General features: G+C 36.5%; 1 protein-coding gene across 1 annotated transcript in view; it reads right to left on the bottom strand.

Annotated features, from left to right (window-relative positions):
• Positions 1-20,158, bottom strand: part of CDKAL1 (CDK5 regulatory subunit associated protein 1 like 1) — a 395,417-nt gene that overhangs the window by 123,735 nt on the left and 251,524 nt on the right. Inside the window, exon 11 of the mRNA XM_030489990.1 lies at positions 16,802-16,947. Coding sequence (XP_030345850.1) covers positions 16,802-16,947 — 146 coding nt within the window. The remainder of the gene's footprint in view (positions 1-16,801; positions 16,948-20,158) is intronic.

Genomic DNA, 20,158 nt, shown 5'->3' with positions numbered 1-20,158 from the left:
ATGTTCCATGACGGTCTTCAGGCATTAAAGAACCTGGAAAGCCTTTCAAATTCCTGCCAAGCACAACGGTACCCTTTTGTCTCTGCAATGCCAACACAAGACATGAATTCTTAGGCAGAAAAAATGAACTACTCACAACGTTAATGCAAACACTGTCAATTCCCAAGCTGAAATCAAGTGTCTGGGTATAACTTGGTGAGCCTAACATGGATGCTGGCTTTTCAGCTTTGAGAAAAAATTAAGATACAGTATGAAAGGAGGTTTAAATGAAGTGGCAAATTAGGATCACTGAGAATGAAACAAGCTGTATCTCATACAATTTAAGCTCATTTATTATGTAGAGAATATTGAGCAACTAATGCAAAGCTGCCATCTATGTACTAGCATTCCGAAAATGCTTATTTCCTGTGGGTTGGAGGTACAGAAATGTTTTATGTAGGTAGAAAAAACCCCAAATATCTTTACAAATTATTTATTGATGTGACTTCTGAATCGATTAATGGAACTCTTGTAAGCCTTTATAATTCACACCACCTCCCTTCTCCCAGTTTCAGTTCCAGTACTGAAATTCCAGGAATTTAAGTAGGTTGGATTTATAGTTGAGTGGAAGACAGTAGTTAAGCACCTCACTAATGGTTTTGATTGGGTTTACCTTAGCAGAAAAGAATACTACTTGAAAATATTTATTTCATTTTTAATTTTAAATTTCTAGATGCTTGTGTTTTCTTGCAGAAGTTACCTTAGTTTTCGGCCTAAAAATAGGCTTAAATGTCAATATTTACCCTTAAGGGGAAAACTGAATATTGAAAACAAACCAAAACCACTACCTATTTGGCATTTGGATGGCTGTTGACAAAAAAATAACAAAGCAGCCATGTTCTAGTGTGAAGACAAAGACCAGTTATCTACCTATACACCACTTCAGAGAAGATGAGTTATCTACATGTAATCACACAGTGGTATATGCAAGCACTCTATGTTTATTACGACAGCAGTGTCCAGAGGCACATCCTTCAAGCCATCCTACCTCTTTCAGTCAGTAGTTCATGTAATAACAGGGTGGTTAACTATTCAAAGACAGAATCCACAGATTAGACTCAATTCTGAAAAACACAGCTAAACTGAAGGGTTAAATGCATAGATAGATATCTCAAAGTAAAAATAGTTATGGGTAAGTAAATAATCTCTCCAATTGGATTGCCTGTAGTCACTGTAGATAATCCAAGAATATGGAAAATCTGAAGAAAGGCACATGAGTCTCCGAATGAACCAAGACTGAAAGAGAACTATGGCAAATACAGCTTTCTCCTAGGCAGCTTCCTCAATAAGGCAGCACTTAGCAAAGATGTAAGTGAAGCTTCAAGTGTCCACTTTGCATATGAAAAATACTAAGGTGTGATGCAGAGCACAGTGGCATAACGTCTAACTGAGGGAGCTGTTAAAGAAGCACATGATCCCTACTCATGACTTTGTAATGTTCCTTTCATCTACTGTAAGACTCTGAGAAGTCTGATAACCTCTCTGAGCTCTTCATCACTGGATACAAGGAGTTCAGCAGACTGTTCTTTGAAAATGAAAACACAGAGAAGGTAATATGCAGGCAGGATGGAAAAGAAGCATCTGTAAAGGAAAGCATGAGGTTTAAGAAAAAAAGCGAGGCACATTGTCTTTACTAAAATAACTGAAAGTTGGAAATTACGTTGGAAAAGGACTTCAGAAAGGCTACATGGGCTACCTTGCCTTTATGGGAAACAACAATAAAAGGAGAATCAACCATTAGAGCACAAAATCCCTTCTTCTTTCCACCCTATCTTCATAGACAAGGATGGCAGTGAACTCCCAAAAGATACTGAAAGGCCTAAAACCCATTGTACTTGTGGACAGATAGATAGAAAGGTACAAGATTTAAAAATCATGCGAACCAGAATCAGAGCTAATCATTCCAGAACAAACTAGTTTTGATGAAAAACGTAATTTTGCATTGCAGCCTGTAGTGTCTAACAATGGGATCTCAGTATAACTAAGAGTTATGAGTATTTATCAAACTTCCAAAGATACTATTTCCCATTGTGAAAACACTTCTTAGGCCTTCTTCAAGTCTCAGAAACTGGGAAGCAGCCTGCATCAGGTAAACACACCTGGGGTTGCGCCTCACCAAAGCCCTCAAGTTTCCCTTTCTGTGTAGGTACTGCTGGAGTAATTGAACAACTTGGACTGTGAGTGACTTCCTTAACAAAATACCCCACACTGAATTTACGAAGTAAATACTCTAAAAATGCCATTGCGAATTTCTGATTTAGGGCTCAATTATCAGAAAGATAGGATATTTAGATGTAATGTGGTTTTCTCTCAGAAATTAAAGGCAGCTTATTTATGTATAAAGCAATGTCCACCACAAAGTGAAAACAAGCACTTTGAGGCAAACAGTGAGAGTCAGATCTACAGGGGGTTAGAAATTACATTCTTGTTTCAAGGAAAATAAAGCCCAGCATGTCAGAGAACAATCCTCAGGCTAGATCTTTAAAAATGAAAGTGTAAACTAATAAAAAAGAATTCAACAGTATTAGAAGAGGACTTAAAGCGAATGTGAAACAAATTTTTATGATAGAGTTAACAAGGGAAAGCAGGATACTCTAACTTAACAAGAAGTCAAATTAGAAGAACAATTAATTCCTGTGCAAACTCTATGCAATGGACAGGAGGCTTGAAGCATATCCCCTACAGATGCCACTACAGAAAAGAACAACAGATCTCCAGCCACTACTGTTGCATAATCACAGTTTGAATGCACATTTAGTTTAATCAATGAAACAACTTTTTTAGGGAGGGACTCTTCCTTAGGGACTGTAGTGGTAGGACAAGGGGTAATGGGTTCAAACTTAAACAGAGGAAGTTTAGATTAGATACAAGGAAGAAGTTCTTTACAGTGAGGGTGGTGAAGCACTGGAATGGGTTGCCCAGGGACGTTGTGGATGCTCCATCCCTGGCCGTGTTCAAGGCCAGGCTGGACAGAGCCCTGGACCACATGATTTATTGCAAGGCGTCCCTGCCCATGGCAGGGGGGTTGGAACTAGATGATTTTAAGGTCCTTTCCAACCCTTACTATTCTATGATTCTATGATTCTATGAATTAGCTGAACATTTTCTTTGGGGGGGAAAAAAATGTTTATTTGCATTATTAATGAAAACATGAAAATATTATCTCAATGTGATAATTACTGTACTTTAATACTGTCAAGTAAAAGCTGTATTTTGTAAAAACATATGTTCAAAGACAGACTTCAGCTTCTGCTATTCTTGTAATGATGAAAGTCTTCAAAATACCTCAAATACTTTTCCATTCTGTAGAAAATACGACTAAGTAATCTTAGGTAGCCAACAGCACAAAATCATGTTATGACTTCTTACATCACATAACTCCACAGAATATTTAAGACATAAACCAATGAGGAACATAAATCTTAACACAATCATGTCTGATCTTATATCAAATTATAACCTTTTTGAAGACAAAAACCAGACAGCTGAGATAGTCTCTTTGTACAGCACTCCGAAATGCTCTGGCAAAGCATTAACTATTCTGCTCACCCAAGTCCAAACAGGTTACGATAAATGGACATAAGGACTTTTTATTTTTTTCCCCTGCAGAAAGGTGTATTGAGTTTGTGTGGCAAGGTTTTGGTAGCAGGGAGGGTTCAGGGGTGGGTGGCTTCTGTGAGAAGCTGCCAGAAGCTTCCCCTGTGTCCAGCGGAGCCAATGCCAGATGGGTCCAAGATGGACCTGCCAAGGCTGAGCCCATCAGCAACAGTGGTAGCCTCTGGGATAATATAGTTAAGGGAAAGAAGTTTACTGTGCAGCAGCAATTGCAGCTGGGAGAGAGGAGTGAGAGTATGCAAGAGAAATGGCTCTGCAGACACCAAGGTCAGTGAGGAAGGAGAGTCACCAAGGTCAGGAGGAGGATGTGGTCAAGGCACCAGAGCAAAGATTCCCCTGCAGCCTGTGGTACAGACCATGGTGAGGCAGGCTGTCCCCCTGCAGCCCATGGAGGTCCATGCTGGAACACATATCCACCTGCAGGCCATGGAGGACCCCACACCAGAGCAGGGGGATGCCCGAAAGGAGGCTGTGACCCTGTGGGAAGCCCACGCTGGAGCAGTCTGTTCCTGAAAGAGCGAACCCTGTGGAAATGACCCACACTGGAGCCGTTCACGATGTAGCCTGTGGGAAGGACTCACAGAGAAGTTTGTGGATGACTGTCTCCCAAGGGAGAGACCCCACACTGCAGCAGGGGAAGAGTGTGAGGAGTCTTCCTCCCTGAGGAGGAAGGAGCAGCAGAAATAACGTGTGATGAACTGACCAAAATTCCTATTTCTAATCCCCCTGCAGTGCTGGGGGGAAGGAGATATGCTGTGTCACAAATCCAGAGTAATCTGGAAAGGCAAATGTATCAAAATTCAGTTACTCATCGTAAAATTATGTAATTCATTATAACGTTTGTTTACTGTGTCCACTGGATTTTTAATTAAGTCATACTTGTAAACTTCTCTGCATTATATGTAATATTTTCCATATATCTGATTTTTATTGTGAAACCATAGTTTGGGAATTCTTTGAATTTGTATGAATCGTTTTTATGCATGTAGCTGTAATTTTCTTAATGTCTTATTATTGGTATATAGTAACCCTGCTTCAATTTTAAATCTAAATCTAATACACGGAAAACTTGATATAACACTGGTAGGTAGCTGGCAGGTACGACCTGTTCACACTTAGAGCAGACAGGTGTGCACTGAATGAACCGCACTGTTTTCAAACCAGCTTGTATTCAGATTTAGGACTATCCTGTTTATTAGGACAAGGAATATTGAAAATTAGACCGTAAAGTTCAACCTATATTCTGTTTAGACGATATGTGCTGAAAGGGGTTAATACAAAGTCACCTATAAAAGATATGAAAGGAGTTATATTTCAGCAAAAAGCTGGAAAAAAAACCCTGTTACGCTGTAGCAGTTTTGTTCAGGAGTTTAACAAGTATTCAATGATGATTTAGCATCATAAGGAGGTAAGGAAATGATCCAAATGAGTGGCAGTAACACAGCTTCTCATTTTCTTTCATCTTAAATTTTTGCTAAAAACAATTCTCCAAGGAAAGCACAATTGCTCCCTGCTAATTTCTAATTAATGTTAGCTGTCCAGGGATCACAGGCATACGCCCATGGGAGAATATAAGGTTAAAATTACCTTCTGCTGTGTGAAATATAAACCTTGACTCTCTACAGTCTCCTGGGTACCTACATATAGTTGCGCAGGCCCTAACATAAAAACTAAGGGAAGATAATATCCGCATGCACGGATACAAGTTAAAATGTACAAGAAAAGCAGATAAACAAATAAAATTAAAAAGCCAAATATTTTAAGCGTTGTTTTCCTTTTCTGTGGCATGCGTGAACGACACTGATTAGGAAGTGGAATGACTCACAAAAATATTTGGCTCCAATGACAACTGAGGTTGTCAATGCTGAAATAGTGCTCTGCACTATAAAAGAGTGCTCTGCAAATTAGGGCTAGAAAATGTTTCCTCTTGTTTGAAAGATACAGAAAATTATTTTAGGTAATATCTATTTTAGTAATTTAAACATACTTTAACATTTCAAGCCAGCTTTTGTGTTATAAGAACTTCTGGACTGAGGATCAGATTTCCAAAACATGTTTCCTTCCTTCTAGTCTTAGAAGAACTTGAGGCACAGTTAATATTACTTGTGTATTGAAATTCACAATTTGTGATCACAGACAAATGTTTAGATGTTCAACTAAAGCTAAGTGAATCAATAACATTGCATGCACCCAAATATAATGCTGATAAAAGTCACAAAATCATGACCCAAATTTAGATTAGTTCCTTACTTCACAAGGTTTCATTTACGAATGATTTTAAACATATTTCTGCTGATAACTATATTGGTTAAAGAAAACTTCTCTCTCACAACATTTAAATGACAACATGCTGCTGCACCCCATACTGTTTATTTTATATACTGACACACACAAAATTAAGGCATATCTATTATACTTATTAAACACAGCCACAAAATAAGCAAACAACTTCCCTTTCTCCCTAAAAAAAACCCCAAACAACCAATCCAAACATACAAAAAGAACACCAAAACCTAAAAAAACCCGAAAAAAACCCCTCCAAACAAATCACCTCCTGCGTTTTCCACTTTGGTGTATTTAAATTCCGATTTTCTTTCGCCTATGTCCTCTCACCTATTCTCACACCTATTCTAATTATCACATAAGATCATAATAAACTATGGAGAGAGTAAGTTTCAAACTCAAACTCAGACCCCAGTAGCTGATACAGTTCTGTGGCAAAACTCCCAAGCCATCAGCCTTGGCTGACGGTAAAATACATTACATTACATAGTGGTTACAGCCTAGTACAAGAGCTATTTAAAGGAAGATATGAAGTACATAAGGAAACAGGAAGGAAGGAAAGATGTAAAGGAGATTTAACAGAAACTCTGTTTGCTTGCTCTGGTTTTGAAACAATAAATATTTTAAAGTATCATACGATTAAAAGAGATGAATCTCCATTGTTACATTTCCCCCCAGCTGTTAGGATTTTACAATCAATGTCAGTAATCACACAATTACAAACTGAAATTAATACAACTAAGCAAAACACATTTTATTTTCCTCCATTCCAAAGTATGTGGGTACATAACAAGTGGCAGCTGTAGATGAAATGAAACAGAAGTCTGGTGCTTCAAGTGCCCAGTGTTATAACCAGTGTTTCTAGGTATGCTGTCTAACAGAGGTGGGGGAGGTCCAAGAGAACATGCCACATGGAAAAATAGTTTGCTGGCCACAGTTCAGAGTCCAGCTGGCTGCTTTAGCAATTTTTAGCTTGAGTATGTGAGTCAAGTACTCCCATTAAACTAAATCAGCCGTGTGGGAGTGGCCATCCCACTACTGAAGAGAAATCATGCCAGGCTATCATTCAAACCTGAACCCGTAGTCCATCCTTCTGTGTCTCCACAGTCTTGAAAACAGCCAGCCTCTGACACACAGCAGATCTCTTCTTTTTTTACTAAAAAGCAACCGTGACTAGTTACTGTGAGGAACACACACACATCCAGCAGTAGAGCTACAAACGACCACAGGACCCATTTTTCAGATGTCACACTTACCGCCTCTGTAAATAAGTTGAAGGCTTATGCTGGAATTTGAATCAACAAAATCCTTCAAAAGAGATAAACAGTTCAGAGAAATCGGTATTTGTTTTTAATACAAAGCTTTTTGTAGGAGACTGATTCAAATCTGTTGGGTTTAGTAACATCCAAAATTTATTACCCCAGAGCTGACGGCAAGTCTCTATGGAATTGTGTTCTGATCTTAGCAGCCATCTCGCCTGCTAAGGGTCATGGCTCACTCCAAGGCCAAGCAGGGAGGCATCTGACGCAGCAAGCCAGAAGACAATTTCTAAGACCGCTGGTTTTGCCAATAAGTATTTTCTCCAGATTTAAGAAGAAATGGAGCACTCTGGCTTTATACACTCCTGTGTGTAAGGTGTTTGGACACAATAACTTATTTTCCAGCTTGAATTTGTATCCGGATACCAATTTTGTGGTAAGTGGATTCAGAAGAATCTACGTAGGTTCTTGTGCCTTTACACATGACCATATTTGCAGTATCATCTTCCGGATATAAAGTAATTTAACAGCTGTATTACGGCAATTTCTTCTACTAAGCAAACTGAGAGTTCTACATCATTATGAGAAGCAAAGATAAAGACAAAAAAAAAATTCCAAGTGCAAGAGATAAGCGATTCATTTGTAGAAAATAAACGTTGATCTGTTATAGGCACTGCTTCTATGCGCAAACCATTTAAAATGTCAGGTTTGAAATTACTTTGCCATGTAATAAATAAGAATTTTACAACTATAAAATTTCATTTTCATTATAAAGAGGTGAATCATCAACTCATGAGTACAATTTACAGACCAATATAAGATGCACATGAACACAAAATTGAACTTCCACGAAGTAATCAGTGTCACAGTCCCCAAATGAATGTATATGGAAAACTTTTGGGTAGCAGAATTATTGTGTCTCTTGCATGCAATGGTGTTTTTATTGTATAGCTACATTTTAAAGAGGTTTAACAATTTCCATATAATAATTTCCACTTACTAGTTTTCTTCATGTAAGCATTTGAGGGTTAAAGAAAATAACCATTAAAGGTACTGATTAGCTATAGAAGTACTGCATTTTTTAACTCTTTAATCATTCTTTCCAACATATTTCCCCTGAAAGCTTGACACAAACGTCACTTCAATCAGTGCTTATCAGCTGGCCAACTACAGCCTTCATCAAAAATTGTTTTGGGGCATATTGTTCTACAGGATAAAAACAATAAGGCTTACAAAATTCATTTATACCTAGTACTATGCCAAAAATCAGAAAAGTGTACACATGTAAATGAAAAAATACTTAATTTCTTTTAATATATCAAATCTGAAAATTTAATAGCATCATCAGAATTTTCACATCTGAGCACCATAACGTGCACACATGATGCATCCTGGATTTGTATGTGTACTAATATGTGAACACAATAAATACTTGAGTATCTTAACATATGTTTCGATATGCTTAAAAATTCAGGAGCAAATTAAAACTGAGAATTACATGTAAAATCAATATTAAGCAAATAAACATGAATTAAAGTTATTACTGTTTTTAAAACAAATTATAGACTGCCCCCCCATTTTCATCCTAAGTTCTGATGCAGATGTTGAAACTTATTTATAGAGAAAAAACAAAGTAGTGATTTTAGTTATTTTGTTTTAAAATACTAGAGCAATATAGTACCTGAGAGAAGCATTTATAAATCATAAATATTAAATGTTTTAAGATGACTCATTTCTACTCTGCATAATGCTTAAAATTCCTTCCTTTTAACCATACTAAAGAATTGACAATTTTTGGACTTCCAAAAAACCACATTCATATGCCCTCAAGGGGGAAAGGAAAAAAGATACCATCTTGCTACATTTCAGAAACTGGGAATTGGATGCACTTTACTTCTACTGTCTAACAATACTCTCATTAGGGTTTTGCAAAAGAAAACTGTAGACTGCCCAGAAAAGGGAAAACCTAACCATAACTACATACAGAAAGTATCTCCCTGAGCACCTTTACTAGTTATATTTAATAAAAAAAGTATGCCAGCTTCTGTAACAAGCATAATAAAAAGACTAAGTAAATTTTACATTTAATAAGGGTGTATATCTTGTCTCTCCAGCAACCATTCCAAAAATTTTTACCAAGGCAGAACATCAGTGTTATGCCCTCAAAACATCCCAAGTGTGAATGCCCTGTGTGCCCACCAAAGCTTCCATTCAGCAAGCTGTGCTCACCCTGGGCACTTCACTTCCAGGTTTCACCCGCCAGTTTCTTCTCCAGGAGTGGAACAGTAACAAGAGAGCCAGAAAAACACCCTCCAGAAAAATGTGTATTATTTAGAAGAAAATTCCGTAAAAGAGGAGCACCATTTACATCCCGGTTAAACAGGACAGTATGCAGAACCGAAATGCTCAAGAAGCTGAAGAGGCTTCTTGTAAAAAAAAATATGGACCATATAGAAATGTTGAAATCATAATTTCCTAAACAGCACCTCCCCCAAAAAATAGGTTGAAGCTACATTTTAGTGCTATCTAATCTTCAAAGCAGTCTGTAAATTTAGAATTATTTTATGTTAACATCACATCGCATGACTCAATTTGGACTTCAGTATTTGCATGTGTACATCCTCAGGCTAAGTGTGATTAGTATATGAACAACGGTCTGACAGATGTACAGTAATGGAGTAAACCACAGGAAAATAGGAATTGCTGCCATACTCTTACTGTGATTTTGAGTAACACAGTAGTTCTAGGATATGTATATCCAGAAAACAAATGCTCTCTTATTACAAAGAGTACTGTTACCATGTCATGCATGGAACCTCCAAGTCTCCCGCTCAAAAAAGGTGTGATCCTATTTAAGAAAGACAGCTTCTGAAAAATGAGCACTGTGAACTGTTGAAAAGATTCCCGCGTGGGCTTTCAGCACTAGTTTTCCACACAGAGATTTGTTGGCTCGGTTTTGTGTTTTTTGTTCTATATTTCCAATTTTTGTACTTCCCTTAATTAGTTATACCCATACTACAATATGTGCTGCAGTCCTTCAAGTTGGCTCAGCCACATTCCTTATGGGACAGTTCCATCTCATTTAAACCTGAATTCAGTTGGCTGGAAGAAACAATGGGAAGAAAGAGGTATGCAAGGATGAGCTTAACAGTGAAACATCAAATTATTTTTTTTTTTAATATCTTCTGGGAACAAAATGCTTGTCTTTTAAATTCATTAGAGCTATTAATAAAAAAATCTAGCGTAAAAATGCTACAAAGGCTTTACTTCCAACTCCTCTTGTGGGTACATGACTAAGTAAACCCATAAGTAACTACTCTTATAAAAAGTCTTCAAAACTTCAGAGAACCCATTATATCATTATTTGTATGCTCTTTAGAGTAAATAACTCATACAATAAGAACACAGTGTTCTTAGTAGGAAAAAGTCACACTATTTCAAGGTAAATAGTTTTTGTTGCTCTTGAAGATTCTAAAAAATGAAAAGCTGAACTTCTAGAAAATAAGTGTACAGTAGCACTTGCTGAGAAAAGGGCAAAGAAGTGCTGTACAAGCCAAAATTGAAAGACTGCCCTCCTAAAACGATATTTAGCTTAGTTGGAGTAATGTTACACTAAAGAACCAAAAAGTTATCCTGGAATGCCTAATGTTTGTCTCTTCCCATTTAACACCAAAGGAGAACATACTTTTAAAATTTTGGTAGATTGATCATTAAATATTAAAAATATCCTAATGAAATTAATGGATATGCAAGTGTTGAGCACCTTTGGAACTTTTCACCCACTTGCATCTCTTTCCATGACCCTGCAAATCAAATGCAAGGCAGGAAGACTTATAAATTTAGCCACTGTTTTAAGTGAGCCCAACTTTAAATTTCACAACACCTAAAGGCAGCTATTTTGGTAGTAAAAGGAGCCTGTAGTCCACCAGAGACTACACCACTGATCACTAGGATGAAGTTGAGACACAAACTTTAATCTACTTTTGTGCTATGTCTGTTTGATGAAAACCTCCACATTTTAGTTTTTGGTACTAATTCAGTACTTTTAAAAAACACTCAATTTATTTAAAATACCAAAAAAAGAGACACACATTTGGTAAAGTGATTAGGTCAGACTCCAAGTGCAGACAAATGACAGAGTAAAGAGAAGAGTCTAGGGACTGAGGTATAAAATTACAGGTAAGTACCAAATACACTCAGCAATTTCTTAGTAGAAAACATCATAAGGATTTTAAACAGATGACATTTGCATTGCAGTACTTAGACTGACAGAACAGATGTACTAAACCCCATTACAAAAAAGCCTAAATCTGAAAGACTTGTCACGGTTTGTTAGGGACACGATTTGCACATCTGCAAAATGAGCTCAACGATTTCTCCCTGAGAAACAAAAGCGCATTTTCAGAAAGAAAAAGAAACACATTCATGGGTAAAAAAAGTGAGGGAGCTGTTATAGTCTACTTTATAATTACCTGCATTTTGAAAGCGAATAGAAAAATGTATATAAAAATAGTAAATGGTTATTTTAGAATTATTCTATTCGTTGCTTTCAAATTTTAGTTTAGGTAGCTGGCATGATAATGTAATAAAGACAATACTACCACCATAACACCTGGGACAGTTTCTAAATTGCACATCTTCTGAAATAGCTGCAAATTTGATGATGGCTCATCTAGCTGTTCATCTTTCAATGTGGACTTAATATTCAAGAGCTTACTATACGGACATCTTTCAGAAGAAAATTATTTACAGTTTCAAATTTGGATTTTCGCAATCATTCAAGCAATAGTATCTAGAAACAAGCTTTTGGGAAGATGTTTCTTCCCTGTTCATTATTTCAGTCAAAAATTAGCTATTAGAAAATAGAAAAATTTTTCATGCAGCAAACTTCTGGATGGCAAGATACTTACTTGTACAACAAATACAAAGACCATGATAAACAGCTGATTGCCCACACAAGCTTTTATGTTATGTGTTATGATGCCCAGAATAAGAACAAGGTCAGAACAGAAGACCAGAACCTGGTAAACGAATTACTGCTTGTGAAATTGCTCAGAGAGGCAAGAGCAGCCATATGGAAATGTACTGGACAAAACTGTATTGAGAAAGCAGACTATGAAAAGTTTCATTAAGACACTCAAATATTCCTGTAAAAACTAAGACTAACATCAATATAAAGCATGACTGGCAGGAGACAGTAGCTCAGCCCACTTTGCTCCCAGCCACAGTTTTACCCTGAAGCAGCCTGTGTAAACATGCAAGCAGATACAGCCTGGCTGCCACTGCAACAAGAGAGACAAAAGTCAGGCAGATCAAATGAAACAGAAGACAGTCACTGCTGAATCCCCCCAAATCCCTAAAAACAGAATTAAGAGGTGGCCTAGGAAGCTGCTGAAGCTACCATCTATCTGTTGGCTTACCTCCTTGTAAAGCAACAGGGAAGAAGGGAGCCTCCCTGAAGCCAGCTGTCCCAAAGGACTATGTAACATCTTCTCTCAGTTTGGACAATATCTCCAGTTTCTTCAGACATTCAGCATTTGTCTGTAATTGCTGGGAAACTAAAATTCAAGTTTACGCCTGTGTGAATAAACTCTTTGCAAGCCTGTAATTTATTTTCCACTGCACTCATTTACTTTTGGTCTTTTACTTTCTTTTTCCAACTGCATGTAACTATGTATCTATATGCTGAAAAATCAATGCTTGGATTACCACTAAAACTAAGAGTCTAGGAAAGGCTTACTAGTAAAAGTCTGATTTTAAAGGAGAAGAAAGAAATAGTGCAAAAAAACCCATAACTTTCTGCCTAACAGTGCTGTGGCTCTGCCCTCTGGCAGCCCAAGTTTGCTGGCTTTCAGATGATACCGGAAAGCTTAGATGTTTCCAGTATGAATTATGAGACAATCTCAAGTGAACAGCAGCAGCCACCCACAATTAGTATTACGCTTCTATCACAGAACACAAGCAAAAATGAACTGCAAGGCAAACCCAGCTTTTTCTCAGCATTATGCTATTTCCCAAAACAGAAAGATACGATGATTCAGCCTAGCTCTAAATTTCCCTGCTTTTTCATTTGCCTACATAGTGGGTTTACAATTCTTTTATCAACTGGCAGTAATAGGGAAATATTAATATAAACTTTGATGAACATCATAATCACTTCACAAACCAGAAAGGTAAGACAATATAGCATGGTCAACAACAGCAAACAAGATTATTTGGAAAAGACATTACCAGTCAGGATTTTTTAATGGGTACATATTCACATTGCTGATTATTCAAGCAATTACAGAATATGACATTCAGATCTCAGGTTGCTTTAACTAAAATATATTCCAACTGTTTGCTTTTATCAGCAAAAGTAAATTTCAGGGGTTTAAGTTTCAAAACTTTGAGATAATTAAAGCAGTCTTGCTCTTTTTACAACTACAAACATCACCTTTCAGAAATATAATTTATGCTGAATCTTGAAAGTTGAGAACACTTGAAAAACAACTCACATTTCGATATAATGACACTACAATTAAAAGACTTTCTGATGCAAGACTAAGTTCATCTCTGGATTAAATTTGGTAAGCAGCAATTTCTAAAGATTCTGTATTTAGTTGCAAACACAGTGAAATTAATACTTCATCCAGGAATCAGTCTTGCCAATAGTCCCTCCAGACTACTGTATTAGTCCCTACAGACTACAGATTAGAGCACTAGCCTCTAGTCCCTACAGAGTATGTACAAGTTCTACAGGATCACCTCGTAAGTTAATCAGTGCATCCTCATTTCCTTTATGATGTTGCTTTCTAAAATAGTTCACAAATAAATCCTCAATAAATGCACATACACACATATTAGGTCAGTAGCTGATCTACAGATATATCCTCAATAAATGCATATACACACATATTAGGTCAGTAGCTGATCTACAGATATATCAACTACTCAATAGTATTTTTCCAAATAGTTGAATTTACTGAAATTTCAGTGCAAAAAAAGTGCAAAATATCAAAGAAGGAATTTCTAAACAAAAGAAGAAAGAAAAGGAGAAAAAGCTTTGGAGAACTCTAGCTTCTCTGCAAGGCATTCTGTGTTCAGCAGGATATAAATAAATCCTCACTTTCAGAAGGAGATACCTTTGCAATCAACTCCTGGCTCTCCAGAACAAGGAAAGCTATTTGTTCCTTCTTCGGGGAGCAAACAGTCCCAGAGTGTTTTGTTGGCCTGAGTGAGAAAGGAAAGATTCGAGAATCACTTGGTATCTTTGGGGTTCCATAACCAAAAAGATGACATGGCTCATTCTTTTCCTTTTTCCCTTCATTTTTTATTTGCTGTACTTTCATTTTTATTTGCTTATACATTTGAACTGAAGTCATCAAGCACTTAATTGATAACCATGTAATTCCTTGATGTTTGTGGCTTTCCTTCTTTAGCAGGTCAGCCTATAAAATTATTGGTTTAAAAGAGTTTTAGATGATGATACTATCAGAGCAGACATTACATTTTAGAGATGAAGGCGCTATTTGGAGTCTACTGATAAGAGCTTGTACATTTTGCATAGGAAACTTCTAGACGACTTTATGGCCCTAGCAATAGAGAAAGGAGATATAGGAGATCCTACTTTTGTTTTATTTTTCCTTTTTGATACATAGAAGATGGAAATAATCCCTTTTGGCTATTAAAGTAGTTCAAACACATGTTTAATTTTAGCTACCCTGGCTCAAGGCTCTGGAGTTGTCTGTAGCAATGTTAAGCCTCAGCAAACTTTTTGCTGAGATCTTTAGAGGAATATGTATATGGGAATGTAATAGCTGACTGCTGCCATAAGAACAGAGACTAAAAATGAAGACGCTATGCTTTTAAGTGCTAAAGAAAAAAAATGAATTTTACATACAGATGTGCACATGCTGAAATATCCAAAACATTTTCTCTGCCTTGATAGCTTCCTCATCCTGCTGCCATATGGTACAAAGAATTTTCCATCTTAATATTTGGAGACTGTTTTTCTAACAGGACCTACTAGATAAATTGGTAGTTTCTTAATAAGCAGGATAAATAAAGTTTATTATTATTTAAAATTAAGACATCAAACCAATTATTTCTTCCTTGTTAAGTTCACTATGAAAAAACCTGTGGAAAAAGACATATGTCATAGATTACTGTATATTCAATGTCCAGCTGTTTCAAATTTAGATATGAAGTAATTCACTCTTTTCCATGGCAAGTACTGAATGATTTAATAAATTCTCATATGCCCCAACATGTGCCAGCTATACTAGGTTATCGAAAATCCAGCTGCTGTTATGATATTAGCTGCCAATGCTAAAACTACTGAAGAGAATAATGAATAACTTCAAGTCAACGAAGACACAAACTGACACAGTTCCCACTTAAGATATGTGGGAATACAATGTATCTGTCAATTAAAAACTAACACTGACCTACAGTCACATGAAAATTAAGTGCCAAGAATTCATGTTCATTGTTTAGGGTGGAAAATTAATGCCCAATCAACCTGTATGAAAATAAGCAGCTCCATTTCCATGAGTTGTCCTAGATGTATAGGAATGTCCCATAAACTACATATACAGTTTGCAAAATAGATTCTATTGTGTTGCAATTTGCTTTTCTTTCTTACGTATCATAATTCCTATGCAGCTCTTCCATGACATGTCTTACATAGCTAGACTGCTAGATTTTTCAATGATCATGAAAAATCGATTATGAAAATTTGATTCTTCTAAGTACAAGTATTTTAATGCAATTGAAGAGTCAAAGGTCAACTCCACCACCCTTAATTCATTAAAATAAGCACACAAAAAACAACAGAAAAGAAAAAATTCATAGAAAAAAAAGAGAAAAGCAGCTAAACAAATTGACAGAAAGAATTCTCCAGAGAGGGCAGTCAGCACAGAAATAGCCACCAAAATACATCACTAATAGATTTTAAAAGCTAAGAAGAGACTTCCTTGCATATTAAATTATTAGTTGTAGTTACAAAAGCTTTACAGGTGAACATAACTTTCATCTTCAGGTCAGCATAAGTAAACACATTAGGATACACTCTTTCATTTCTCATAATTAGCTCTGTTAAGGGAAGTAATTTTGAAATGATCCTAGAAATCATAAGGAAGATTAGAGTATTACTATATTGATGTAAATGTACACCAGCTACAGGACAAAATAATTATTTTAAAAAACCTCACAAAACCAACCATTCACATTTGCTGGAGCTGGATCATCTCCAGTACGCAAAATATACAATGCTCAAAAGCCACATTAAAGAAGACTTCAATAACCTCAACTTCAAGCAGTCTATATATAGTAGTTTAGGTATAAAACATAATTTTCAGCATGCTTTACTTGAAAAAGATTAGGAATATATTGACAAATTAAAAGCATGTCATGCAGAGATTTAAGATGCTTATAAAAGCTCAAGCAAAGGGGCAAACCACATCAAGGGGCTTACAGAAAACTCTGACTTTGAAAACTTAAAAAGCAGCTCATTCTTTTCATACCTTAATTACGAAGTTGCAAGTAATTCTGTTTTCAGCCACATGTTCTTGACATTGCAAAAACCCCAACACTGTTATTTTCTCAAATATTAGTAGACTTACTTTGCTTTAAGGAAATCCACTACTTGTTTGAAGTCTGCCACGCAGTATTCTCTTTTCATGTCCATGAGCACGCTGTCAGAGGCTGACTGGACAGGTATGTGCAGAAAAGCATATACTCTTGGATGATTGAGAATCTTTGCCATTTCCTAAGAGTTATTCAAAGAGATAAAAAGCTTTCAAACGTTATCAAAACAACACACAAAACATCTTTAAATTAATATGTCAGGTAAGTATCAGTAGTAATACTTCTGAAACCCAAACAATACTGAGTTGCAGTGGCCCAGTCTGAAACAGCAGGGACAGGTGAAAATACTTGGAAGCAATTTTGGTTTTAAACAAAATAAGAAAAGCTATGGGACTGCATTTCCTTTGGGATAGGGATGTCATTCCCTACATAGTATTGGTTATTCAATTACGAGAAAACTTCAGAGGCAAAGTATTGTGAAAGTTGGTGCTTTTCAGACAGTGGCTGTTTTCAGTTTCGTAAGATGGCGAGGGTTAGCTGCTCTCTTGTCAGAGTCAAGTAAGTTCTCAGATATCGATAGAAGAATGTCTCTAACTGGAGTGTCCTTAAACTTGGCCATCTGCTAATAAAGGTATACCTGGCCATTGCAAACGTGCTCTGATACTGGTCTGAAATATGCTATCTATGTTATTTCAAAGAATTTTCTCCAGGAATTAAAAGTGTTTGGCTATAAAATGCATAGAATTAATCAGGGGCCAGGTAAAAGCAGAGTGGCAGCTTGGAAAGAGACAGAGGATGTTAAACATTTTGTACAAATACAAATGGTCAGAAAGAAAACTAAGTAAAGGCAATAGTGAGATGCAAACAAACCCCCAAATCAAAGTCAATCCAAACCCCTGACTGAAGCTTGGCACGGTGATGGAACATGAGGTGGAGAATATTTCCACCTCATGGAATATGTGTGAGGTGGTCACATTTCTTTCATTTCTATTATTTACACAACTAAGGACATACAGTCTAGCAAGGAAGTTTAAATATTTTTAGAAGTTGAGTAAAAACTAGCATCTAGGTTGTATGCAATATGGTACAATCTGGCCTGTTAATCTTTACCCTGCAAAATATAAGTGAACTTGCACAAAGAATCATATTTACGTACATAAGCAGATTTTCACTCAAGGTTTTCCCTTCCTCCCCGTGCACTGAACATACAGGATACAGCCTGGGACCAAGCGCTGCAGTGCCTGCTCTTCTGCCATGTGCACCGTGTACACCCCAGTCAGGCTCACCCATGCTATTTCTCCTATTTTCTTTGACAGCATAGATACTCTGTCTGACAACACATACTGCTGCCAGATTTAGTTTTTAAATTGCACCTATTTACAAATTCTCTCCAGATCATTAATCGGCAATATTAGTCACGCATCTAGATTTTCTGTCTGTATTTCTACAAGGCCTAGATTGCTCAATGAGAGGGTAAACATCCTCATGCTTTTTAATTTTCAGGTACCTGCCTTTAAAACACTGACTTTTAGAGCAACAAGAGAAAACACTCTCTTAGCACACACCTTTCATCTGACAAATGTGCATACAAAACCTGAATTCACTTTTTGAAAGCAGTTTTGAAAGTTTCTGCCTAAGATCCTGCTACATAAATGTCTAAGAGAAATGGTTACGTTATTCAGTGGGATATCTACTCTATCTCAGGTATGTAAACCAAACATTACTGTAGTAACTATATTGATAATGGAGAGCACACAATTTGATGCACAGAAAGGTTGTGTGCAATTAACTTGGCTCTCAGTGGAAGCTGGAGTTAGCTAGCTTAATGAATAAAAGAGTAAAGAAAAGGCCACCATGCATCCATACAAATTTTATGTGTCTATTTCAAATGAAGCCATTTGCCTATGCCCTTAATAATTCTAGATGTTCAGCTAGAATATATTTTAAAAATTAAATGGCATAGAACAAGTTCTGTAAAATCAAGTTATTTTCCTGATTTTGTTATTAGGAAAACTTCCCTTCTCTTTTAAGCTTTAGAAAATACTGTAAACATAGTTAATTTGAAGTATCCTAGTAGTCATCTCCGATTTTTTTACTTATCAGTAATAAAATATGTCTCTAAAATATGAGAAATTACAAAAGGGCTGGAAACTAAGCTATGTACCACAAGCCTATTACACTGCTTATCTCTTAGTTCAAAGCAGCTCACTGAATTATCAAAACCAGATTTATAATATAAGAAACCAGTAAAAGGGAAGATTCACAACACGTTTTTGAATCTGCCAAGTTCTTAAAAATAACTCATCCTACAATGCAGGAAAAAAAAAAAGAATTCTTTCTCATTCATTTGATTCTTGAATTTGGCATCTTCTGAATAACAGCCTCTTCAAAATGTGATCACCTTGTGATTTTTTTCTTTTTAAGGTAATAAACTATTTATTAGAATTTCTAGCTACAAAAGTGTTATATCATTCTAGCATTTTTAAGGCTGAGAATCATTTGATAGGGAAAACCCCCAGATTTCTATCCCAAACACACATTTAAAAATTTAAGACTGTTCTTTCCTCTTTGCATTCATACTTAACAACACTTACTTTTTAAGGGTAGCTTTTTAACCTTAAAATATGGATTGATTCTTTCCATGATAGTAGCTACTTTTAAACTGTGTACAAAACTAGCCCTACATCGCAGTACAGCAGGAGCTAGCAATAAAATTTTCAAAACGCATAACTTTGTATTTACCTGTGTTAAAGGCACCACACATAGCAAAGAATGAGAAAATACCCACTTTTACCACAAAGTTCTGGGTTTTAAAGTTACAAGTAAGGAAATTCTCTAGTTATGTGAAAATGCTGGTTTCATTTGTCTTCCTCTCTTCTTTGCCTTAATAAATATGAAAATTCTGCTGCAAAGTATGAAAAATGAAAAACAAATCTGAAAATCTGAAATGTGTTTTCCTACCTAGAGGATCTCAAGGAAACACCCAACCAACCCCTAACCCACTAGTTGCTTATCTTATGGTAACCTGCAGAATCCTGAGATTAAATGCACATACAACACACACACACTATGTTACCTGGAAACCCTCAACAAGCCTAGCTGCTGTGGTCACAGGTTTCAGGTATGTTCTGGACACTCAAAGCTCCTTCTAGAGAAGAGGAGGTTGCAAACAACTACTTCTAGCGCCAAGTCCTTTCTTTGCTTACTTTCTACATGTAAAGCCACAGAAACGGCTGCGTGTGCTTTAAGCACTGAAGTCGCATTGAGTATATTATGTAAAGGCACAGATCGGAATCAAAGGCCCTTCTGATAAATTGATTTCCTACCAAGTACTTCAGGATCATAACTATTAACGTGGTGAATTTAGCAGAATGTAACTCATGAACACAAAT

Source organism: Strigops habroptila, chromosome 1 (genome assembly GCF_004027225.2).
Source record: "Strigops habroptila isolate Jane chromosome 1, bStrHab1.2.pri, whole genome shotgun sequence".
Lineage (NCBI taxonomy): Eukaryota > Metazoa > Chordata > Aves > Psittaciformes > Psittacidae > Strigops > Strigops habroptila.
Note: the sequence above shows the minus strand (reverse complement) of the source record. Positions and strands in the feature narration are given on the sequence as shown.